General features: G+C 37.5%; 2 protein-coding genes across 5 annotated transcripts in view; one reads left to right on the forward strand and one right to left on the reverse strand.

Annotated features, from left to right (window-relative positions):
* The first annotated feature begins 899 nt into the window (after positions 1-899).
* Positions 900-5507, forward strand: LOC133521669 (probable DNA replication complex GINS protein PSF2). Its single transcript, XM_061856755.1, has 3 exons — positions 900-1678; positions 2245-2515; positions 4305-5507. Exons 1-3 carry the CDS (start codon positions 1434-1436, stop codon positions 4380-4382), a joined length of 594 nt encoding a protein of 197 aa, XP_061712739.1. The 5' UTR covers positions 900-1433; the 3' UTR covers positions 4383-5507.
* A 4657-nt stretch (positions 5508-10164) lies between these two features.
* The window catches only part of LOC133520962 (TNF receptor-associated factor 4), a 128118-nt gene continuing 111519 nt past the window's right edge, over positions 10165-26763 (reverse strand). For 2 of the 4 annotated variants that reach the window (XM_061855682.1, XM_061855681.1), the window contains 6 exons: positions 20001-20105; positions 17779-17940; positions 17157-17306; positions 16664-16822; positions 15770-16030; positions 10165-12840 (listed from right to left, as the gene is read on the reverse strand). In XM_061855682.1, coding sequence (XP_061711666.1) covers positions 12487-12840; positions 15770-16030; positions 16664-16822; positions 17157-17306; positions 17779-17940; positions 20001-20105 — 1191 coding nt within the window. In that variant the 3' untranslated portion in view covers positions 10165-12486. Of the gene's footprint in view, positions 12841-15769; positions 16031-16663; positions 16823-17156; positions 17307-17778; positions 17941-20000; positions 20106-20177; positions 20304-20366; positions 21158-26763 lie in introns of those variants that run through there. The other 2 variants (XM_061855684.1, XM_061855683.1) reach the window with 2 other exon arrangements.

The raw sequence follows: 26763 nt of genomic DNA on the forward strand, positions 1-26763 counted from the left end.
CATAACTTAAACTACGACACACAGAACCCCGAATTTCCACATAAAATACCCTAGTAGGTACAAAGTCCTTCAACAAACCTTAACTATAGTCTATGCTATGACAGACGTTGGGGAGGCAAAAGTCCGGGCCCCGTCATCCCATAAATATTAACCGTCTGAGACATTGTCAACCGTCCACCCTAATTTACTGCTAGTAATTAGGAGTTTGCACTTTGCTCGAAGCCATTTGCTTCGATCGCGTCATAAATCGACTTTAATTTCTCACGTACTGGAAATAATGATCGTTTTTGTTTAGTTTTTAAATGTTTTCTTTGTTTCCAATTGAAAAAGTTTGATCTTGGAGAAATGGTGTTGTTGAATATTGTGAAATGGGGTTGTTGGCGACATCTATTAGAATAGAATTATCTTTCCAGCATGTTTCCGGCGATAGCGAGTTCTAAAAAGACGAGGCTCATGTTGGGCAAAAAGTTCGGACAGATATTGATAGATGGCGCTGTAATTAAAAGTCGTTTTATAACTTCTTTCAGTTTTTTCTGACCTTGCGTAAATTATTTTAAATGTAGAGTTTACCAATACTTAGTTATAATATAAATTTAAAAATAAAGATACATTTTTATTTTGATTGACAACCGCTGCAGTCTGCATTAAACTGAACGCGTCTTTATTTTCCCGCGCCTTTTCTTTGACATCTAACCTCACTGTCAAAACTGTCACAACCAGTGCTGCCAGGCGTACGATAATTATCGTACATGTACGATAATTTGGGCTTCCGTACTATACATAGTACGTTGCAACGTTCCAAAGAGCATTATCGTACGCAAAAGTACAATAATTTCAGCCCTTGGACGATGCTACCCAAAAATACTAGAGTCAGACCAAGATAAGTTGGCAGCGATATTGACAGCCTAAAAAATGCAAGTGTGACGGCATGGAATTATGACGTTTAGATTTACTTAACACTTGCACAGGCTGGGCTATCAAAAGAACTGCCAACATAGCTTGGTCTGACTCGTTTGAAATAAAATATGACACTTTTACTTATAATAAGCTACAATTAGCACCTTTAGGGTGATCGGCTGCTGTCGAAATTTCCTGAAACCGTTTGGATCTATCACAGAAACAGTCAAATATAAAACTTATTTTTGAGCAATTTAGACAAAAATTGCGTTTTCTTTGTTTATACATTGGACATGTAAACTTATTTTGCAAGAAATATAGGGGTAGTGTATTTTTTATAGGCGTACGATTTTTTTCTTTCATAGGTACGAAAATTTTGACATTCAAATGCGATAATTCACTTCCGCTCACTTGGCAACACTGGTCAAAACTCAACTCAAAGTCTCAAACAAACCTGTTTTCCGGCTTTTGATAATTGTTTATTTACTTGTTTTACTGATAAAATTGCAGTGTAAAAACTTTAAATTGAGTAAACAATGGATCCTTATGAAATAGAGTTCATTGGCGAGAACCGAATAGTTAGTATTATACCGAATTTCACTTACGACAAAATCTACTTGATATGCGGCGAGTTTGGGCCTTTCCGGGCGGGTTTGCCCATGAACGTGCCCCTGTGGCTGGCTGTGATGCTGAAGCAGAAGCAGAAGTGCCGGATGGTGCCCCCTGACTGGATGGATATCGAAGTTCTAGAAGGAATTAAAGAGGCGGAAAAAAACTCGAGGTTGGTATTGTTTTTGTTATAAAAATGTTTATTTCTGTTGAGAATGTATCTTTTCAACAATGTAATATGTTTATTTGTTATTTCTTTATACATAAAGCTCTATTTTTAAAACTAATTGGCGTCATATTGCCATCTATTTGATCTGTGCGTTACAATGCATTAATTAGACAGCAATACAGTATTAGGCAGTCTATTTTCTAGTATTTACTATATCAAGATTGTAAACTGTCTTAAGTCTGACCACTCTTATCATATTTATTAAATGCTTTCTACCAATCAAATTAAAAAATCCAGTACCTACTAAAACTAAAACTAGTGGCTCTGTGTGCTGTAGGCTGTGCTAGGATAACTTAAAAGTAAATGTATGGCTCCGCCATGTTGAAAATTTTCAAAACCTTTATCAACAAAAAATTATATTTAATCATTAAAGCTGCTCATAAAATTTCACGAGAATCGGTTGAGAATGGTTGGCGTTGGAGAATGGCAAAGGTTGTTCCTCTACAGGTCGTATGTAGAGGAAAATATCCGGATATACAAAAGGATCTACTTCTATGTTCCTCTTCCAGGTTCTTCACCAAAATGCCCAACGAACACTACATGGTAGAAGCTAAGCTCATCCTCGGAACAGCCCCTGAAGACGTCCCCCGAGCCGCTGAGATCAAAACCATTATCAAAGATATTTGGGACATCCGTACATCAAAGCTGCGGACGTCTATGGATGCACTGATGAAGGCAGGCGGGAGCTATGGTAGACTGGACCATTTGACCATGATGGAGATTAACTCGGTGAAGCCACTGCTGCCGGAGGCCATGGATGAGTTGCATAGGATACAAACGGTAAATACTTGCCCATTACTAAATTAGTTCAATTAAAAAGATAAAAGAGAGTCAGGAATCATACCCTCTGAGGTTCTGTGTCTCGACAACATTCTCTGTTCACTGTGGGGAATATTCCCAAACAAGAATACAAAACCGAGAATGTTTTCGAGCACAGCATGCACACACACACACTGACAACTTTTTTGTGTATTCTTCCATTATTAGATTCTTCTTCTTTGTCAGGGGCTATATGAGGCTCTACAGCCTATATAGCACTGCAACCACTCCTGATCTATTGTGATCGCCACCTACTACAATTCTCGATCCAAACCTGCAACTTTAAACAGCTGCAGGATCTTCTTGATCTCGAGAGACCTTAAATCCTCCGGACGTAATATGTGTCTGCCTAGGCTTGAGTCATGAGTGCGCATTAGGCAAGGGCACTCTGCGAGGATGTGCAAAGATGTCTCCTCTGCCTCCATGCAGAGTCTGCACCGCCCCATGTCACGTTTCCCCATAGTGAGCATGTGCTTATTTAGGCCGCAGTGCCCAGTAAGCACCCTTACCAATTTGCGCAATTGGTTCCTAGACAGCGCTAAGGCATTTGAGGCCGCCTTTTTGCTGAAGGCCTTGATAAGCCTTGGAATGATTCAAGCCAGTAGTTTCTCTCCAGAGTAGAATGGTTTTGTGGTGACAGTAGGTCTTTAGGGTGAGCCGCGTCAGGCTTTTGGGAATACCACAAAAAGGCTCAGGACTGAAGTTCTTCCCCTCAGCCCTGCTCGCGCGGGCTGGCCGGCCTCGCGTCCCGCCGCGCCCCGATGTACAACAACCTTGTTCCTGGCTCCGAGGTTGCTCAGCAGCTGCCTGCAGTTCTCGACCAGCCTTGATATAGTAACATCAGAGGTTAGGGCCAAGATTGCCGCCTGGCTATCCGAATGGATATAGACTGTATTTTTGCCGTAGTTGCATTGCAGATTGATCGACGCACATTTTAGAATGGCGTATACCTCTGCCTGGTATATTAGATTACATATTACACATACTTTTCTCTTACTTGTTACCTAGTTCTTAAGGGTGCCTTTCGACCAGAGATGTGCTATGCTATGTTTTCATACATTTGAAACGTAGCTGTAGCTGCGTTTCAAATGTATGAAAACATAACATAGCAAGCATAGCATATCTCTTTATTTTTTTTTTTAACAACAAAATTACACAGTATTACAGTATACACTAATGCACTGCGAAATTTAGGACAGAAAGTATATAAATGCATACACATCAGGTACAGAATACAATCTGGGACTAGGTAGGTCAATATTATTTTAAGTTATGTATCCGTACACAAATAGAAGGGTATTGATCATTAAATTGTGTTATACATGAAAAATAGAATTACAAAACACAGGAGAACCTTAATAACTAACTGAGGACGGACGGTCATCCATTGCCTTACAATGGTTTTTGCATTGCTCACAAATTTGCCTCCAACTACTGGCAAACTACTGACTCTTGTCGAAAGGCACCCTTATGAACCTTATCTTTGGCTGTATGTTACAGGAGTAACTAGCTTCTTTACGTAACTACTTTTTTTCAAACTGAATCTGGCTGCCACGTGACAGGCATAACCTAGTGTGGGGCCGCAGGATATCTTGTAAATGTTAATAAGGTTTTTTCTTTTAAATAAACAATTCTTATTCTTACAGCACAACCAGTCAGTTGAGTCTCTTCTTACCACTCGGCAATAAACCATTATAATATTTTTTGATCGGTACAATTTTAGTAATCACTCTTATTAACTATGTTTCAGATGACATCAAAGAACATACCATCGTCCAGTCTCAACACCAGCTCCTTCAGCCAGTCAGGGAACTCACAGAACTTATGAACTTAAGCTTTCCTACTCATTTTATAGATATATTTTTCTAAGTTAACATAATATCCTCTGGAATTAAGTAATCTGTGTTTGTTGGATCTATATCGGAATGCCTAAAGTTTTTTGGCCTAAATTATCATTGCCTAACATTATTTGGCATAACCATCACTTGCCCTAACACTCGTATGGCCGAATTGTGGTTGCCCTATTCCACAATGGCCGATTTCATTTTGGCCTAATTTGTTTTTCCCTAATGACACTTACCACAATCGTAACATACCCTAATGTTACATAGCATAACAATCATTGTGTCTAATCATTAAAAATCTTAAAAATCATATGTCTTAACCATCTTTATACCTAATTGCACACAGCCCATACCTTATTATGGCCTAATTATAATACGTTTTGGTAGTAATCACTAATCACCCAAATTGCGTACAGTTAACAATATCGACGACTATTCTGTGCCGTTTGGCCTTCGGCCGTTTGAAGATACCTAACGAACCGAACCTACCGTTATATTTTCACCGTCCCAATCCCAAAACCGACAATTTTACAAGCGCCAACCATTAAGGCAGAATTCGCACCTCGTTTGCGAGTTCATTACTGCATATATGGAAAATAATATGATGACGACTGATAATTAGAGCAGTACCCATTAGGCCAAAACAGTTCGGGCATCACATTATAGTTCACACTATAATAGGGATTTCATGTAATATGCAACAAACCATTAGGGATACTCACCATTAGGACAAAAATGCTTAGAAAACAACATTTAGGTAAAACAATACATTATGCAAAATTATCATTGCGCCAAGTGACTGTTATGCCAAGTGATCATTAGTCCATAGCAGTTAGGCCAAGTGATTTTAGGCCAAACGTTGTTAGGCATTCAGAAGGACACCCGTGTTTGTTAATATGATTATAAATAGCATTTTAAGATTAATTAAACTTGTTTTTGACGACCGGTTTGGCTTAGTGGGTAGTGACCCTGCCTACGAAGCTGATGGTCCCGGGTTCAAACCCTGGTAAGGGCATTTATTCGTGTGATGAGCATGGATATTTGTTCCTGAGTCATGGGTGTTTTCTATGTACATATTTAAGTATTAATAAATATTTATATATTATATATATCGTTGTCTAAGTACCCTCAACACAAGCCTTATTGATCTTACTATGGGACTTAGTCAATTTGTGTAATAATGTCCTATAATATTTATTTATTTACTAGCAAACAAATATGCTGGTTTCGCGATAAGACATATCACCCCCATACCTACTTCTTCAAATTGCCCTTCCTTAAAATCGATGTTCGGTCTGGCCTAGGTAGTTAGGTAGTAGTGACCCTGCCGATGGTCCCGGGTTCGAATCCCGTTATGGGCATTTATTTGTGTGATCAACACAGATATTTGTTCCCGAGTCATGGGTGTTTTCTATGTATAAAAGTATGTGTTTATCGTCTCCTAGTACCCATAGTACAAGCTTTGCTTAGTTCGGGGCTAGGTTGATCTGTGTAAGGTGTCCCTTGATATTTAAAATAAATAAATAAATAAATAAATATTATAGGACATTATTACACAAATTGACTAAGTCCCACAGTAAGCTCAATAAGGCTTGTGTTGAGGGTACTTAGACAATGATATATATAATATATAAATATTTATAAATACTTAAATACATAGAAAATACCCATGACTCAGGAACAAATATCCATGCTCATCACACGAATAAATGCCCTTACCAGGATTTGAACCCGGGACCATCAGCTTCGTAGGCAGGGTCACTACCCACTAGGCCAAACCGGTCGTCAAGAAAAGAAATAAAAAAAAAGGTTCTGTGGGTGCACCTGGTCAATTAATGATTATTTTTCCAATAATCGGTCGCACATGTGTATAAGAGGTTTTATTCGGTAGCTTAAGAACTAGGGTATTTGCAAAATATTACAGAAAAGTTTTCACAACATCTTCACAACTCTTTGTAATTGATTTAAAAAATAGTCTATAAAACGATTTTTTATTACATTTTATATAATTTTTTACCAAAGGTTGTTGACCTGCACTTTTTTTGTTGTTAAGAGATAATATAGAATATAGTACAGTCACCAGCAGAACAACGAAGGCCGCAGAAATATCTGCCACGATCTTATTTGTAGCGCGATAAGGGCGAGTCCGAACACATGGGCGTTGCCAACTTAGTATAGGCGCTCACGAATAATGAGCGCAACGAAATAAAGAATTAAAGATTATTCCTTAAAAACATTTTTATACTGCAGTTTAATGCGTGTTGAAACCTGCATACATCTGCGAAGAAATTCAAAGGTGTAAGTATGTGAAGTCCCCAACCCGCATTGGGCTAGCGTGGGGACTATAGCCTAAGCTCTCTCGCGCATGGGAGGAGGCCTGTGCCCAGCAGTGGGACGTATATAGGCTGAATTATTATTATTATTAGTTTAATGCGCGAAATCTATTCGTTTCTAATGTTAAACAAATTAGGTTTTTAGCTTTACTGAAAATAGTAAAAATTATCTGTGTATTTAATATTATTATGTCAATATTCTTCGTCTGTCTTTTGTTACAAATTTAAGGGGGAAAAATTTATAGAATAGAATAGAATATCATTTATTTCAGTATAAGTACACAGTTATACAATACATATAGAGGAAGATAGAGAAAAAATGACTTATAACTAACTTGTACACTGTATATAATTACATATACTGAAAAAGGTGAACACTCAGCATAATGCCAGGTCCTACTGAAGTAGTACGCTGACGCTGGTCTTCCGTGGACACCTGTAGGGAGCGTAGTTGCGCGCAGCTACCAACTACAGTTAAGTTACTGAGATAACTATATTACTGATACAACTTTGGCCACATTAAGCGCTGCGATCGCTTTTGTTTTCCCGCCAAGCCCTCTGCACCCGGCCAATAAATACTCATATATGTAGTTGAAGTTGCAGCTTATCAAACATTGTCATATTTACGATTGTTAAAATGTAATTGATTCCTTATCAACTGTCCTGCTCCAATTTCGCGTTTCTAGTCGCATGTCAACTTTCTGCGCCTAGATAACCTTTTATTAGTTATTGCCTATTATTGCCCGTTGTAAGTATTCTAGAGTATAGATAAACTATTAAATTGTCACTATTGTTAATAAACAATGTGTTTTCAATGTAACTTTATGTTATCTTTCAGTGATACTTAACAATTATGCTAGTTGCCTACTCAACTTGACTATGATAATAATTTAGGTGGGTACTTTGATAAATTAATACAAAGATGCGTAATGTTGTGAACAATGTGTAATGGCCAAACGTATGGCACCATACAGCGTTATCTACTTCAGCTGCCAGATTCACAATTACATTGTTCAAATACAATTCTTTATTCGTCGAACATAGGTGTATACAACATGATATTGCATATGATGGTTATACATTTGCTTGTTTCACTTAGGTATGTATAGTACCCAAGGACATACGAAATTAGGTTTCATTGATAATATCAATTAGCATGTAACATGCACTAAATTACAAACAGAATTAAATGTCAACAAAATACAATTAACACTTAACAACAATTAAAACTAACAATTAATTAAAACTTCCAGCAATGTCACTATAAAATAATAAGAATAAGTTTTTTTTATACAATTTTCGATTAAAATAATAATAATTTATGTATTAGTCAGTCAAAGTTTCCAGTAAGAAATTCATTACAGCAGGGCTAAGATGGTTGGTTTTTTATCATCCGTCATCATGCCTGTCACGTTCTAACAAGTATGTAAGTGCGAAAGTGACGCATGACATGACAAGTGATAAAAATGCGACCATGATACCGCCGCAGGAGTAGAAAGCCATCCTGGACAGAAATTCTTTTACAGATTTTTTAAATATAGCTACATCACACATTCTCCTTATGTGTTCAGGTAATATTTTGTACACTCTGGGAGCCATACCGAGAACGCATTGACAATAAAGCAGTTTTTGAAGGATGAGCACAGACCATGTGTTGCAAACGTTGACTGCTGCAAATGGTGCAAGGGTCGAAAGATATCTGGATGTTTTTTTTACAAAAACTACTAATTCATAGATATATACATACAAGGAAATGTTAATATTTTTAAATTTACAAAATATGACTTGCATGATACTGTGGGCAGCAGATGATGAGTCGCTCTAAGACATTTTTTCTGAGCTTTGAAATCCTAGTCGAATAACCCCAAAAAATAATGCCATATCGAAGAGTAGAAGACACGTATGCATGATAAGCGGTTAATAAAACGGACTGGCTAGCAACTTTTTTTACATAAACAGTGCATAAGAGTAACGGCTCAACTTTTTACAAACATTGTCAATTTGACCTTGCCAGTTCATGTTTATGTCTAAAACTAGTCCCAGAAATGTTGTGTTGGAGACTTCTTTAATTTGTTGTCCATTATATTTGACATCCAACTGTTCTAATTCGTTCTTCCTTTGTCTAAAATTCATAATCTTTGTTTTTTCAATATTAATTATTAAGTTGTTTACATTTTTGTTCTAAAGCAAATAATCCTTTGGTTTCAAAGTAATAGTAGATAAATAAATAAATAAATATTATAGGACATTATTACACAAATTGACTAAGTCCCACAGTAAGCTCAATAAGAAGAATATATAGATATTTGTATAAATCACCTTCTCAAAATTTTTCGATATAATTGATAACAATGCTATTGGTCTATAATTCCCTAGGTCATTTTTGTCACCTTTTTTATAAAGTGGGACTATTTTAGTTATATTTAATTTATCAGGGAAAACTCCATTTAATATGCATAAGTTCATTATATAACTGATAACTGGTGCAACTATGTAACCAACGCTTTTCAGAATCTTAGTGTCAATATCATCGTAACCAGTGCTTCTCGTATTTTTTAATGAATGTTCTGTACTCCTTTACGCATTATTTATAGGGATAGTCAGAAGATAAGTTGGCTGCGATTTTGGCAGACCAGACAGTGCAAGTGTTATTTTAAACGTCAAACTTTTATGAAATTATGACGTTTACTTAATACTTGCACAGGCAGAGCTATCAAAATGGCTGCCAAATTATCTTGGTCTGACTCTAGTATACTTATTAACTTTACATATAATTTTACTCACTTTAATTCCGTCCTTCAATTTTTTTCATAAGAAATTAATATCGCAAATAAGAATCTTATATTAATTATGCAGACACCAACTGAAGGCTGAATTCCTATTCCTATAGAATTAGGATAAAACTATATTAATGTTTTGTCCCTTTAACGTTATTTGAAGGAACAATGGTTATTTTCATCACACGTGATCGAAAAAGATCTTATTTAATGCAAGTGTACTGAAGAACAAAGGCCTATATTGTTCCCACGGGAGTTATGGCTTTTTTATTTTTTTTATTATGTCACTTATTCATACAAACCAAGTGGCATCACGCAATAGCTTCGATGGCTAACCTGTCAAGAAATTACAAAATGGCGGACGAATGTTTGATATGTCACCGTAGGTATTTAAGAATTATTTCGCTTAAAATTTAGTTTTTTCTTCGCAAGTGTGATGAAAAACATTGTGTGTAACTCCGGGGTAAGAATATAACTACCCTCGTATCCAATAATTCACTTACCCCCCCCTCGGTGCACAATGTACTATTATTTACAAAAATAAATAGAGGAAAGTTACAGTGTTTTAAAGGGTTAATCGTTGGGTAGTTTGTCCTATCTGTGTTTTCGGTATCTAAATTGTTGACTCCTGTAGGAAAGGTAATAAAAACCAAAAATATTTTAAGAAAAAAATAATATATTTTTATCTTAATCCAAAGTCATGTACAGTCCTTATTGCTAAGCGTAGACTTAATTTAGCTACCCTAACTTAACTACTTTGTTAGTCTTATGTTCGTTAGCTAATACATTATACTAGTATATTGCGAAATGAGGAATGAAATAAAAAAAATGGAAAGAAACTTAGTTCAAAAACAAACCTTAGGTATTTAGAATTTGAATCTACTTTCTAGGGAACCATTCTATAAAACCATACCAGTTATGATATATAATTAGGATAGTTTTAGATAAGTATTTGTTTTCCCAAAACAGGCATCGTCGACGTTGGGGTCAAAACTGCCAGGCTAAAGTGGGACTGGGCAGGCCATGTACGACGTATGCACCCACAGAGGTGGGCTAGACTAGCCACGGAGTGGGCGCCACAACGTTAACGCCGGCCTGAGAGGAGATGGCGGGACGACCTGGACGCATTTATCAACAACTGAACGGATGCTACAGTTCATCGGGAAGATTGGAAGTCTAGCGGGGAGGCCTTTGCCCAGCAGTGGGACACTTTATAGGCTCTTAAAAAAAATTGTTTTGCAAAGCGCTTTAGATTTAGTTACACCTTAATGCAAAAAACGGCCTTCCTAGCAATAGTCAATTGCTATTGTTTATGATGTAGCATTACTATACCTACTTGAAATTTTTAGCGTTAAAAAAACAATACAGAACTAAAACTTTAAGTAATGGTGGGCTTTATACCTAATAGTTTATGTGACTGCCACATAATGAAAGGAATTGAAATACGAGTGTGGGTTTATGAAACGAACAAAGTGAGTTTCATAATATGATCGCACGAGTTTTAATGTCTAATTATGTACAGTTACATACACACTGCTTTATCTGGTTTAAGAATGTAAGATTTTAACTAATTGCCAAACAAAAATAGGTTAGCCAATCAGTAAAACAAAAATAAAAATATGTAGGGATTTGAGAAAAAGGAAATTGTAACCGTTTTACTTATTATATGTTTTAATTGGAATGTATAATTACCGTTGAGATTAGTTTAAAGCGAGCTTACAAGAGATCTGACAATTTAACAATTTTGAAAAGAAACACACCAATCATAGAGAAATACCAATTATTAGAAAATTATATACAAAAATAATGATCATCAATCATGAACGCTCAAACATTTTTCAAATTAACATTTCTGTGTTTAAATGATTTTGATAAAGGAATCAATGATAAATGCCTAAATATACCTATACATATAACTACAGCATTTTGCTGTTACATGTTGATGGACTTTGCTGTAAGAAATGTATGAAGCGCCTTCAATTTGTGTTTGCCAACTATCAATTCTTGTAATAAACGATATTTTTGAAGAAAACGCCAAAATAACTACAATTTAAGCTATCTTTTAACCGACAAACATAAATCTTTGGCGCATTTTTTTCTTCCCTGGCAAAGTCATCACTTTGGTCTATCTCCAGCCTTATAACACACAGATAATGAGACTTTTTTTAAAAGTAGAAAAAAAACATATATTTACATTTTTTGTTTTTCGATAGTGTTGTATTTACAATAAATTTCTCAACTTTTATGGATAAATTATTTTTTGTTAAAACAGAATTCTATGTACAAAGATCTGCCGAGGTAACGGAACTTGACTCATTTCAAAGACAATTATTTTTAATCTGTGGGTCAGGGGTCGTTGGCGTTTTTCAAAAAGCCTTTAATATTAGTTTCAAGGCTGACAAAAACGCCTGAACGTAGCTTATTTGACAACACACCATTTTTGCAGTGTCCTATAAAAACGTGTGTCCTTTCTTATGGCACTTTTAACATCCTAATTGCATTAATTTCTCAAAGCGATATACACTAATTGCTTATATAAACAAGGTTCAATTTTCTTTGAAACAGCTCAGTTCGTTACGTCCGTCTGCCGGCAATAAAATTCAAGAGATCTTTAGTGAAAGGATAACAATGCATCAAATGTGCTCCTACCCTACAATATTTACAAATATTCACATAAATAACCTAATTATAATATAAACTTATATAATATTTACATTAAATCTATGACTTTTAAATATTTTAATACTAAATAACGATGACTAATTTAATTTTGTGCGGTATTCGCCAGCATGTCTTTAATTTTCAATTATTATAATGTCAGATATCGTACTAAAAGAACCAAAAAAGATTAAACTGATAAAAAAAAAACTAATTAGTTCAAAATAGCAAAACCATGATTTGAAACAAAATTTGTTCTCAAAACTATCAAATTACTGGTATGGTCAAAATTATTGACAGATCTGATTATTTCTCTTAACCTAAACGGCGACAATTTTGCTCGGATCCACCTTAACCCTCAAAAACATGACGTCATCCTTCACAAAACTCCTCTTCTTCAACATCTCATGCGACACGAACCTCGGGAACCCAAATCCAAGCGCATCCGGCTCTTTCGATGGTCTTTGGAAGTTTTTCCACGTAGGATCTGGTACGAAGGATTCTACGATGTTGCAGGCTCTGTCTGGCGAGGCGCTCTGGTCGAAGAGAGTGAAAGAGACGGTGTGAGCGAAAGGCCAGCGGAGCAGGGCGTCGTACTCTCCAGGGAGGATCTTGATGTAGACCGACATGTGGGTGGATTCGCCCGCACCGTTGCCGTTTAGGAAGAGAGATGCCTGGAAAGAAGAAGTTCGGTTAGGAATGGTTGTTTCATGTCAGATTGTTGGAGACAAAGAGGCCTATGGCATAAAACAGATAATTCTTGATTAAAATTAATGAATTAATAATTATACCCAACTCTTCTTCCGGAAGGTAAACCACACAATGACATACACACACAGATGCCTAGGAATACAAAGGAAATGGAGGAACAGGTAAACTTACTTCTTAAAAACATAATTGATAGCTACGAAAACACATGTCCACTATTCACCCCATCAGCTAGAGAAAAAAGCAGTAACAACAACAATAGCTGGTAAGGATAGGGACCGGATTTGTACCGAATGAGAACAGAAATGAGAAGGTTACTTTACAGAGCAATGAACACAAGAGCTGAAGAGGACTGGGACAGGTACAAACCAGCTAAAACAGACTATAAGAAAAGACTAAGATACAGAAAATCACGCGAATATCTACCGTAACTGAGGCAAACAGAACAAGGAAAATCCTTGCAGACCAACCAAGACAACTACTGGGTACCCTGAGGAGACAAGATAATAGCACCACCAGCAGCCCAGCTGAGACAAAAAGGCCCACTTGCAAAGCAGTAATTGAGCAAGACCCAGAATAGAATACAGTGAACTATAATCCAACAAAAAGCGAATGGAGAACAGCAGAATGCATAAAAGAACATAACAAAACGACATGGGCGGTAAATAGTTTTGACAGTTTTAAATCGCCGGGGACAGACGGAATCTACCCAACCCTACTAAAATGGGGTGGACATACATTAAACATTAATGAAACATCTATCTAATCGACTGTGTCTAAACATGTATCTAATATACTATAGAAATGGAGGGAATAGGGCAGGCGTACATAAGCTACGGAGGCTGCTTACCATCAGGCGGGCCGTATGCTTGTTTGCCATCGACGTAGTATAAAAAAAAAATTGAAAGTGATTTTCCAACCAAAACCAGGCAAAACGGATTATTAGGATACTAAATCTTTCAGACCAATCAGCATTACATCCTTCATGCTACAAACACTAGAAAGGCTATGTGATAGAGAACTGAAGAACGTGGCCTTAAAAAACATAAAAATCCATCCAATTCAATACGCCTACAGTTAATGAAAATCAACTGCCTCCGCTCTACATGCTATAGTAAGAAACATAGAGAATGCGCTAGCAAGGAAGAATTCCTGTCTAGGCACCTTCATCGACATAGAGGGAGCCTTTGACAAGACCAACTTTAGCAGCATTCGGCAAGCATTACAAAGTCATGGAACCAATACGCTCATAACCGAATGAATAATGAATATGCTATCCGAAAATCTAAGTCAACAGGCACTAGTTATGAGAAGATGTCCCCAGGGAGGAGTACTCTCACCATTGCTTCGGAACCTGGTGTCAACGATTTGATAACAAAACTAAACAATAAACACTATGACTATAGGGTACGCAGATGACTTAGTAATACTAATCAGCGGCCTAGTAATAAGCATACTATGCGATCTATGCGAGCGAACTCACAGCACTGAAAATAGTAGAGAAATGGTGTACAGGAGAATGATCTGTCGGCAAACCCAAAAAAAACCGACACAGTTCTCTTCACACACAAACGAAATCTGGATAAGAAATACCAATCCTTTTTGACTGATAAATGAAAATAATTCTATTTTATCAATAAAGTTTGATTCTGATACTTTCAAAGGATGTAAAATACCTAGGCATAATCCTGGATGATAAACTGAACTGGAACAAACACCTGGACAATAAACTTAACAAGCAACAGTAGCCTTTTGGCAATGCCGGAGGATGCAAAAGGTGGGGACATGTTCCTCACATCATACTGTGGCTACACAAAATGATAATAATGCCAATGATCAGCTACGGCGCGGTTGTATGGTGGCCCCGCACCCAGCTAACCACGGTAATAGACAAACTAAACGAAACACAAAAACTAGCATGTCTGGCTACGACTGCATGAGAACTACTCCGACTGCAACGTTAGAAATAACCAGAAAGAAACCAACGAAACACATTCAGACTTCAAACAGGTAGAAGTATACAGGAGCAAATAGCTAGGGACTCCGTGCACACTAAAAGAGGCAGTTACAAGTTAGCAACCTGAAAACATAGCTAGGCTTCGTGAAGGAGGGGGTCGTTAGAATAGTCCTCGTTTCACGCACAATGGTTGTCGACTTGCGGAAAATGCCCAAAAGCACTAACTATCCAAGATATTTCCATCATAGAAAAGAATGCGGCCTGAAACGCTACCAACGAAAAACTCTCTACGCAAAAAGTTACGCGAACTATAACTTACTGTTCAAGAGAGATTATTTTAATTATTTTATGAATGTTTTTAGCTTGTATTTTAGAGAATTGTCATGAAAGTTTAGCATGATAATATAATATTTCATGACAAGATAAAAATATATCGTAATAGGATTTATGAGCAAACGATTATATTATATAATTTTGTTACAAGAGTGTGTCGTCGTTGTTTGATAGTCGGGTTAAATAAAGATCAGTGAGTAAGCGGTTTATTTTGTCGGGGCAACAGTGACTCAGGGAGCGTGTCGGTAAACAAAGAGCTCGGGGGTGTCATAGCAAGTTGTAACGATGGATTAATGTGAAATGAGAATTATTTATTAGTAAGTAGATACCCAAAATTAATAAAGCGTATCAGTAATACCAGCAGAAATGTTTAAGTATTACGGAAAAAAAATCTCACGAGTTTAAAGTCGAGCGCGATCTACTAATCGAATCGAGGGGATTCCATAACGATACGAGAGACGCCCAACATTAAGGTGACGTATCTCGACGGACGTTTACACGGGGCGCATAGAAAAACATCGGTCGCCCGGGTTTGCCGCGCCGCGCCGAGGGCTCAAAGAGCCGCCCGAAAGATGTCATTCGAGGGACATTAGTGTACAACTGACCTGCAACTTGTAGCCGTACTGGGAGGTGTAGAAGGCGGGCGACACGAGCTCCACGCCGTCCTTGCACCGCGCGTCCTGCATCTTGTTGGCCCAGCCGGCCACGCGCCACACGAGCGCGCCGGAGCAGCCGCCGGCCAGCCGCGCCACGGCGCCGCGCAGCGCGGCCAGCGCGCGCGCCTGCCGCGCCGCCAGCGCCGACACCAGCGCCAGGTGCGCCGCGCACGCCTGCTCCAAGTGCCGCTCCAGCGCCGCCCGCGAGCCCTGCACGCGATGCTTCTTTGTTAATAGGCTCGGAAACAAACTTATCCTCGTTATAGAGATTGACGACCACAAATCACCTATAAGTTTGCACGGCACGATGCAAATTAGTACATTACGTTACAAACACGACCGAAGGAAGTGTTTTAAATCGACACGAGTTGCGAATTACCTATTCGCACATGTATCGTACAACGTTTTACAGTACATATGGCCCTTTAAATGTTCGACACAGTAACGTAATATGCTACTTCTCGCACTAGTGCTATAAAGTAGCCCCATATGTACTGTAAAAAATTTTATGCACTTTAAAACAATAATACTACAAGTAATAACTGTGCGATACTAATGGTAGTGATGTCACAATGTCCACTAAAATATGTGACAACTGTGAACTCGTAAAACATACTCTCCTCCTTAAACTATCTAAGTACATATTTGTATTATGCAAATCCTGGTCGCGGCACCGATTTGTTAGAATAAGAAATCCCACAAGCGTGGGTATACTATACGAGAAATGCTGACCAATAATTCCTTAGATGAATTCTCAACTCGTCACGCATTTCTCTCTTTAAACAATGAACGAAACTACTCATTTCTTAAGCATAGCTCGCGCTAGATCAAAAATAAACTCACCTTAAACCGACAGCCGGCGTCTTTAAACGTGCAAGCGCCGGCGGCCGAACAATGATCCCTCAAATGCGTCTCCAGTTCATCCCTCGTGGCCTCCGCCGAGCACTGTGGACACGGCACCGGCGCCCGCGCGCAGGTTGCGCCGTGAGCTGATACTGTGTCCTAAAAAGTAAAAAGGTGTTTAGTGAACAAGTTTTCTACCTCTTTTAAAATACAGGTCTCAGAAAGCAGGAAAATCGAGATGATTATGTGAAAATACAGCCTCAGCAGCGAGCGACCGTCAGAAGCGTTGCATCGTGCATTCAAGGGATTTAAGCAGCGTACACTGAAATTTCTTGCGTAATTTGCATGTTTAATATGGATGACGATGGGATAGTCAGGAAGAAGAAGTCGCCCCAGCAATTGGATAAGTTAATTCAAAATCACGGCACGGGCCGCTTGCTGCAGTGCTGCTGTCGACACGCACAGCTGCGCTTTGTATATTTAGGTTCTTTACCTGTGTGTATCGCTGTCCACAGTGTCTGCAAGGCACGAGCCGTTTACTGCAATGCTGCTGAATGTGCTGCTGCGTGTGTCTGCGCTGCACTTTGGCGCCGCACTTGTTCTCGCAGTACACCGGCTCGTGGCCGCAGTTGCCTTGGTGCTCCTGGAATGAGACAGAAAGATGTGTTAAACATTACAGTTAATTTAACAACTAATTCAAGTTGTAGACAAAAAAGATTGTAGATTTTAGGAAGGGATTTTCACACGTCACACAAGTAGACGTAGTTTATCTAGGTAGTTTGCAAAATAATTATATCTAAAATGAGTAGAAGGCACTACTGGTCTTTGTCAGATAAAGAATAAGACTTAAAGCTACCGAAAGTTTAATGAACCCAGAGTATTGCTTTGGTGTCCATCTAGTGTTAAAAATAGACAGTGGAACAAAACGCTTGGATTATCTTCATCTACTGCTCCCATATACTAAAAAATTTACGACACCATGTGCTTGCCGAGGAACTGCTCTTCAACAGGAGTGCTTAATGGGGTTTATCCCCGGAAAGGCTGAAGAAGAATGGCGACCAAAAATTCGCACAAGATCGATCTGGCTTTAATATAAGAAGATAAAACCTTCTTACCTCAAGAGCGCTCCCTGAAAACTCCTTCCCGCAATGATCGCAGTTAGCTCGTCTGCGAGGACAGGTGTATCGGAGATGGTCCTGCATCAACACCCGCGGTATCATGGCACCGCACTGCGCCGCGCAGAGCACTGCGTCATGCTTGCATGTGTTCAGGTGCGCCTGGAACATGACAAGGTTGCTTTTAAGATCGTCTCAAAATTGTTTTAGGATTCTCGTAAAGGTACAAAATAAATGAAAAATATTACACCATTAATGCTTAAAAATAAGCTGTGTTACTTGTCATTATAATTGGGCACCTGTATAGGTACTTCTACCTGTTTACAGTCTAGGAGAATGTTTTGTTGTTTCCTGTTCTGATATGCACTTGAAGAAAGCGTATAATTTGCGTAAAACTTTGGAGATACTTCACTCGTTCCTGCGTTGGGCTCATTTGAAATAGTTTCTCCAGTTTGTTACTATCACAGACTCAAGTTTGATAAGAAACACAAAAGTAGTTCGGAAAAACTTTCTTATGTATTTTGAAAGGATCTTTCTATCGCTAGTGCCTCGTGTATATCTTACTTAAATGAAGCCATGTCGAGGAATAATCCTGAAAAACTCGTATTGTAACCAATTAACAATTAATCCGATTTTCTACCTTGCTCTTCAGAACATGAGGTATTAAATAGTTTCAAAATTATCATATTGTTTCACGTTGATTATCGTTATTAGTTCCAGTTTTAGCGCTGGACCGAAGTGAGTATTATAAATTCGAGACCATGACACGGCTGCTAAGACACGGTCAATAAAAGGCAGGATTGGAATTTGAATCCGTAAATATTGGACATGTTCCTCCACAAATACTTCTACGCCGCGTTAACGTAATTGGCCGTCAAACTGATTTGTGTTGGAATGCTGCGATACCGTGTCTTATCTGATATTTTTGGTATAAAGCACCTCCTCTAGGACCTATTATAGCAAGGTGTGAACAACAGTCAAGTATGAAATGAGCGCTAGAATTGTTCCTTGAGAGACCCCGAACAACCAGAAGAGAATAAAATATAAAATTTGAATTGTGATTTTGGGAGAGCGTATTCATTGCATTTATTGAATGGAATTCAAGTGTTTCACTCTTAGATAAAATAGGTCCAATCTCGGTTACACCAATAAATAGTAAAAGTCAACTCAGAAAGCTTTTCCCATGCATTTATCACAGAATACCGAGACTACCGAAATTACCTAACAATTTATGTCGTAACTTTTGTTTAAAGCCAAAGTCATTAACACGCCGTCCATTATCCAAATTAACATAAACATGTAAAGTAAACACGATAAAAAGTAACTTAACAATAACGCGAGATAAGTGTGCCGTGTGACGTACCTATCGATATATTGAGATTGCTCGCGATGTCGTGATCTACTTGCACTATCACTATTGTCGCACTAAATACTTCTCAGTGTTCACTATCACAATAACAAAACCTAGAAACCTAGTTCAATGGAACCAACCTGTCAAAAAGTGAAACTAATATACAATTCCACAAAAAATTTAACGCAAGTCACGATTTCATACAGCTTAAAGTGTCACTATAAAATAAAAAGTAGTTAACGAATAAAAGGAACACACAATAAAATTGTGACTCGCGTTACTCTTGCGTTGAAATGACCCGACCCAGTATTATCTCTATCACCGTCGCTTTTACAGCAGTAAACAATACCTCTAGACTTCTAGATTTAAAAAGCGAACAGCGCAGTAAGGATATTTGTCCAGAATTAACCTAAGTTTAAATAGCTTCACTGCTGGTTCCCGAACCTACCTTCTAGGCTAATTTATTTAATCTTTATTGCACAATACATGATACAAATGCCTTAAGGCATTCTCTACCAGTCAACCAATAGGTTAAACCAGAAAGATTAAGTAGGTGCAGTGTCTTTCAAAGTAAATGAATTTGTAACCGAGACTATATATGAATATACAGGGATAAGTTCGCCTTTGTTGTATTTAATTTACTCTGTAACTGTGTTTTTCGTGTTTTTATTTCTATGTACAATAAAGTATATACATACATACATACATACATACATAAACTATATATTGATAAACTTACATATATACTTAATACAAATAAACATACATAAATTAATACATACATAATTATACCAAGTGTGAATCATTAAGTTGATGATGATACTTTACTAGTATAAGTCACTAGGTATTAAACACATCTTCTAAAACTCACCTTGAGTTTACGAAGCTCGTCGGACCACTGGCATCCTTCCTTATGGTGGATGCAATACACCACGGACCCCATAATAGCCTTCTCCGACTCCGGATCCGGGTATATCTGGAACAAAACAAACAAATCATTAACAAATGTTGCTGACAAACGCACAAAAACTGTCATTAACAAACTCACTTTTGACATATTAGTCACTTTTTTAATTTTAGAAACTAGTAGTTTAAACATGTTGAATGAGGATCAGAAAACACGCGTAGCGAACGTTCACGCTAAGACTGAGCGCTGGCATAATGGATTAAATAGGACAACCCGATTATAAATAAACTCATCTCAAAAAGAGAATATAAAACGAACGCTCGTACGCACCGCGCGTTCGAATATGGAACACATCGAAATGGCGGCTTTAATTTGTTTTTCGCGCGTAATATTTTCAACGCGCGTTCACTTCGGAACGCTGGTACAAAATGAATGCACGTGTACGTTTTATCTTTATGGGTGCAACGAACATCTGGTCGGAGACCACCGCTGCCTGTTTGTATAGAGATAAGCGTGATTTTTCACTTCCCAAACCAGCTGGGTAATGGAATGGGCAAATAAACTCGTTCGAGCCTTTGAACTCGGTTTCTTCACATAACTTAGCTAATTCTTTGAAGCACCAAAGCGCAACGTTTTAATATTCACTCACCCTAAAGAACTTTACGCATTGTTTCACCTCTATTTAATTGAATCAATGATCAGCGGCGAACGAAAAAAAATTCTTCAATGTTACCTACTTTTTTTTCATGGTCTATTTGCAAAATACATTTTCATGGAGATATTTATGGTCAAAAGACAGACATACCATATTTATCAAGGCATCTATGACAATCTCCATCTATTACGGATCTAGTAAATAATAAACAAAAGTTGTTTGTAAACAACCCAACAACAGATCTGTTAGCATCCGAAGCATCCCCACTAAGCGTTCGGTGTCACCGGCCAAACGCCTGCCTCGCGCCCCCATCCATCACCTAACGACAACTACCTGCACTTCTCGTTACATTAACGGCTTTGTTCACGTTCGTAATGAAACCTCTAAGACGAGCAACCGATGGGCATAATAGTACCCGGTGCGAGAAGCGATCGAAATAGTCTCATCATACGCGGGTTCTATTTACAAACATTGATGCATGTGGTCATCGGCAGGACTGCCGCATAACCATACCACCTTAAGACGCATGTTCTACAAAGTAAGCCACGCACCTGATCCTGCTTACTTTGCAAACTATTATAAATCTTGTTACGAACTTATAAAGGCGAGACTTCTGTGAAAGTTTCAAGGAAAATGCTGCTTACAGAGTTTGTGTATAAATTTTCAAATATAGAATGTTATTTGTGTCGTATTCTAAAAAGATAGAGTGCGATGTTGAACTCTCCCGCATCGCTCAATTATAGAACTCGTTGTATGGTGAAGAAGACAAGACGGGAACATCACAAGCTCCAACATAATGCGCTTAACTTGTGGCCCTTTCGTGTCATTAGTCTCGGAAAGGGATAGAGGATGAAAACAAGGATGTAACGATGACATTTGTAAAACATAATTCAGTTGGAGTTGTTGCTACTGGTTTATTTTGATCAAAATGGTAGGGATTTTGTGCTGGAAATCAAATTCTTAGTCTATTTTCGCTCAAAGATGCCATGTTACCTGGGTGGATCAACTATGTCTTGTAACAACAATTTTGTCCCGTCAGCCAGGGGACAAACAGCCATTTCCATATGTAATATGTAGTATGGCCCCTTTGTTGCATGCATGTTTGTTGAATTGAAAACCCGTGAAATGAACGTAAGAGTTACACGTATAAAATATATTCACTGGCCTGCTTTAGGGTAACCGCAGCAATGGAACACGGAAATAATTTAAAAGATCGGAAAGTCTCCGAAAATCCGGTTGGAAGGACCAAACAGCCCAGATCTGCGCGTGGGCAGCCATAATCAATCAAATATCGACGCCATGAATGCAAATGATTAGTGCTGCATTTACGAAACGCAATCAGAGAAATAGTAACCTCCCGCCCACGGAGACAGGCGTAGGCAACGAGTCCTAATCAACGATTGTTTAAACATATACTGGTAAAACCGTTACTTGGAAATAAAACATCGAAAACAAATATTATATGGCTGTTGTTTTCTGTTATGTAAGTTATGTTCTCCGCTTATTCAGTATTAACTTTGTTAGAAATGTCCAAGAAACTAGGAAGAAGATTATAGTTTTTACTTTAGATAGGTATTTTAATCTTAGGTAATTGTGAATTAGGATTTCCTTTGGATCTATTTTCGTCCGCTCCTTATTTTATACTAGCTTTCCCACCCAGTCCCTCTTATTACTCTAATACTAAATAGTAAATTGAAATAAAACCCCCATTGCTTAAGCTTTTTAGGGTAATAATTGTATCATGTCTTACAAGTTATAAACTGCCAAATCTGTTCAGTTTTTGGGTAGTTGAGGAATGTCATTAAATTTAAATGCTAACTTGATGTGGTCATACTTTGCTTTATACTAGTTGACACAATTATTTTATTACTTTAAAGTGTTAATCACGTACTTGATTACCTAATAAGGAATATCTACATTTGACAAGAGGCAACATTGTCTGTCAAGGCTCGATGAAGGTCCTGCGTAGGCGCCGATGCAGCGGCGTGGGAGTCCTATAACTACGTAATTAGATACTATTTAGTACCTTATTATGCGATAACAATCAAATTCATGATTATTTAGAAACGTTACTGCCATTTTTGATGAAGCACTGGCAACACTATTAACTGTCATGTTTAGGAACTGTCGGTTAAGGCTTCTTCAGACTGGCTAAGTAGGAGCAACGAATGTAATCGATCAACCAAATACCGCAATGTATTGCAAATTGCATGTGATTATCGGTTACGTTTGGAGGGGCCATTATAGTGGGTGGTACTTGACGATCCTTACAAACAAACGATTTCACTAGCTCTAAAAAAACATAAAGTTGGAGACGGAACTTTTATTTGCTACTTAAAGTTAAATTAAAATTAATTTGCTTTAACTGTTTCCAAGTAAAACGATGTTAATTAACATAAACAAACACAAATAGACATTTCTAATTTATATTGTTCTGTCATGTTTAAATTAACAACGAACATTAATCCTTGAAACTTCTTCTCGATAAAAGGTATTTTTATTTTTAAATAACAACATGTCATGTTCTTGTTTGCAAATTTGAGTCAATAAAAAAGGTATTTTAGTCGTTTCAATGTATTCATATTGCAACACTGGCATGTCCGCCGCGGGCGACAATTTACCCACCATTATAAACGACTTGACATTATTTCCAACCTTTAAATTTCAATTTCCGAATACTTGTGCGCATTTTTAAATTTAGCACGCGTTCCGTTGTACGCAGAAGTTTTTGATTATTTTAGAAGCAAATCCAGACTTGATGCAGTTTGAATATATAATTATCTAAAATGGTAATAATCTATCAAAATGTACCAAAGGGAGCCGCTTTGAACCATAAATACCATCTAACGTAAACAACAAATTAACTTATTACTTTAGATCCCATAAACAATCTGTTTTCGAAACTTGTAAATGATTGACAAGTGACGGCGCCTGCACGTCCACAACCGAATCAATATCAACTTTAATCTACGGGTGATAAAGCTTAGATTGTAGTGTCAAATGAACAATCGATAGCATATCAGTGTCGATGGTGACATGGGAATGTAAACAGAGTTCCCGAAATATCTGGACTTACAAAAACCATTACACTTTGACCCCTTGCTTCATTCCCCGCTAAAGATCTCGAGCGTCCGTCATAAATGGACACAGTTTGAAGTATTTTCGTAGTAAACTGTGAAGGTACTGTTCGTAAGCCGTTATTGCGATTTGAGGATTATTCAGTAGTTAAAGTTGAATAATTTGTGTCGTTTTCTGTTTTTTTCGTACTCCAACATACTTTAAGGTTTACTTATATTAATATAACTTAAATGGGACAATACCTACATGTGATCTGTTTTATATTCTTTTTTATCTTTATTATTTCTTTCTCAGAATCCCTTAAATATGAAGTCTATTAGCCAGAGTTGCAATTGCTTCTCCAACTAACCTCTATTATAGGTCGTAAAATCATAAATAAACAATTTAAACTACGAACAGTGTCAAAGACAATAGGGAATAAAAAGGCGATTATCTATGGGCACGACGGAAGATCGTCGCCGTCGGCCGCGCGTGAGATTACGTGTTAATTGTGATCGTTTTGTTTACTTCTTTACTATAGTTATGGCAAACACTCACTGCACGCGAAGCAATTTAAAAAGAGAAAGAACGCCGCCCGCCGCGGTATGTGTGACAGAGAGCACATTACGTATTCGCGTGCATGCGAGTGTTTGACACAACTAAAGCTTAAGGCTTCTACAGACTTGGTAACAAATTCGATCGATCGACCAAATGCCGCAATGTGTTGCGTATCGCATGTAATTATCGGTAACGTTCGGAGAAGTGGAATTTACTAAAATTACATAAAAACAAGGCACTGATTAGTGATTACTTGGACGATTTAAAAACTGGAGACGCCTTGGCTGTAATTTTCTGTACAAAACAGTCTACAGATTTTTGCGAGGGAAGGGCACGTCAAATGTATGGCTATTTCTACGTAACGTATAAATAGCCATGTCAGATAAACGTCAGTCCATACAATACATATGACCATTGGCCGAGCTTTTCGACAGGGGGGTAAACTCTTAAAGGCGTCTCCAGTTGTTAAATCCTCCAAGACTGATTATGACAATAAGTATGATCGAGAGTCGAAACTTATGTTAATTCATGCCAAGATTATAATATTGTTTCATGTGATAACCAAGAAACAATTGGATAACAAAGTCGTAGGCGTAAAATAGAGTCATTACAGCGATTTGTATCAAAGACATTTAATAAGCATTTTGTTTAGAAGCAAGACAACTGGCAATTAGAGAGACAATAGAATTTTACGAGAACATCGTGTTATGTAATGAAACAAAATGATGATGCGTCTTATTAGTTACAACTGAAAGTTACACGACCATTCAAGTGTTCTTCGAACATTATTTTGATTGGTTTCTAACATATCAGAAATAGGTATGTTAATACAAACAATATACAACATTTGGCTTTAAGCTCAATAATTTTGAACAATACCTACATCATTCGTTAAAAAAAGTCGAAATTTGCGTAGGAGCAACAGAAATCCATTATTTCATTAACGTAGCCAACAGAAAATTAAACCTTTTAGTCGATATAAAGACGCATGTGACTTTAAACTGTGAAGTCAGATACGCCATTATTCAATTTAATAAAACTGACATTACCGAGCACAGATCGCATCGCTAATGCATCGATTGTTTACAAACGTCATTTCGAACGTCAAAATTTATTTTCAAGCTGGCAACCCAGCCATGTTAATTAGAAAAAAGAAATCCAGATTTGTTTTTCTAAAGAATAAAAGGTGTTTGGAAATAGAACACTTCATTTGAATGTGGAACATGATATCAATTAAGTTGGTTGTCGTCGAGACGTCGGGTGTAAGGTTACAAGTATTTGTTATCTTCTCTAAATAAAAGAGTGTTGACATGTTCGGCTACCTATAGCTGTTAAGATCAGATTTATAATCCCGTTGTTTATGTCGGGTCGAATAATGAAGTACATACACTGGTCGCAAGTTAAGTCAAGTTATTTATAAAGAAATACATGTTATAGGACATTATTACACATATTTACTAAGTTTCATAGAAAGCTCAATAAGGCTTGTGTTGTGGGTACTTAGACATGTATGATATGACATGTATGATATATAAACACTTAAAACATAGAAAACACCTATGACTTATAGGAACAAATATCTTTATCTAGTCAACTCAACATTTCCCACTTACATTGGTCATATTGACCTGAAATCTGATAACTCTATAAGCATAATATGCAAATTGGATACTGACAATGCAATAATATAGTACCGTTAGCAAAAAATACATTTTCCAATAACAAACTTGTTTTAGGTTACTAACGGTTCTTATAAAACCAAGCCTTTATTACATTAATATAGTTAGCATTGTAGGGTATCTTGCGACCAAAGATAATATTAACGTATTTAAATAAAACGCACAAAAATAAAAAGTGTCACTTATTTTTAAGTATTTCCCAAACAACTTTTTGAGTCATCAACTCATAACAGAAACCATTACAAGCATTTGTATCAGTATTTAAATATGCAAAACTCAGTCAGCGCCATTGTAAATCGTTGCTTGCGAAATATATTCTTTCCTACAATTCATTCTAAATTCAAACGAGACCGTTGAAACGTTTGACAACCTTATATAGCCAGGATAAAAAGGTCGCATTTGCATGGAAAGTACATGACACATGCGACTTTATGACTAGTGTTTTTTGACACCGCAAATATGCGCGTACATTCGCCGCTAGGCTCGTAGGTATTGTAGCGGTTCATGAAGAAATGGTAGTAATAGTTTAACCCACTTGCTTATCTGATTAAGATTATCGAACGTTATTGACATTTAAACGTTTTTTGTTTGCATTAAGTGTACTAAAAAGGAACACCAACGTAGATTGTGCACTTTCGGCATATTATGCATATGCCTATGCATGGTTGCGGTACGGAGTAATCCTATGGGGGAATAGCACAGACGTCGAAGATCTGTTCATAGCACAAAAAAAATGCGTGCGTGTTATAGCCAATATCCGACAACCAGAAAGCTGCCG

This window comes from Cydia pomonella, chromosome 9 (assembly GCF_033807575.1).
Source record: "Cydia pomonella isolate Wapato2018A chromosome 9, ilCydPomo1, whole genome shotgun sequence".
Taxonomy (NCBI): Eukaryota; Metazoa; Arthropoda; class Insecta; order Lepidoptera; family Tortricidae; genus Cydia; species Cydia pomonella.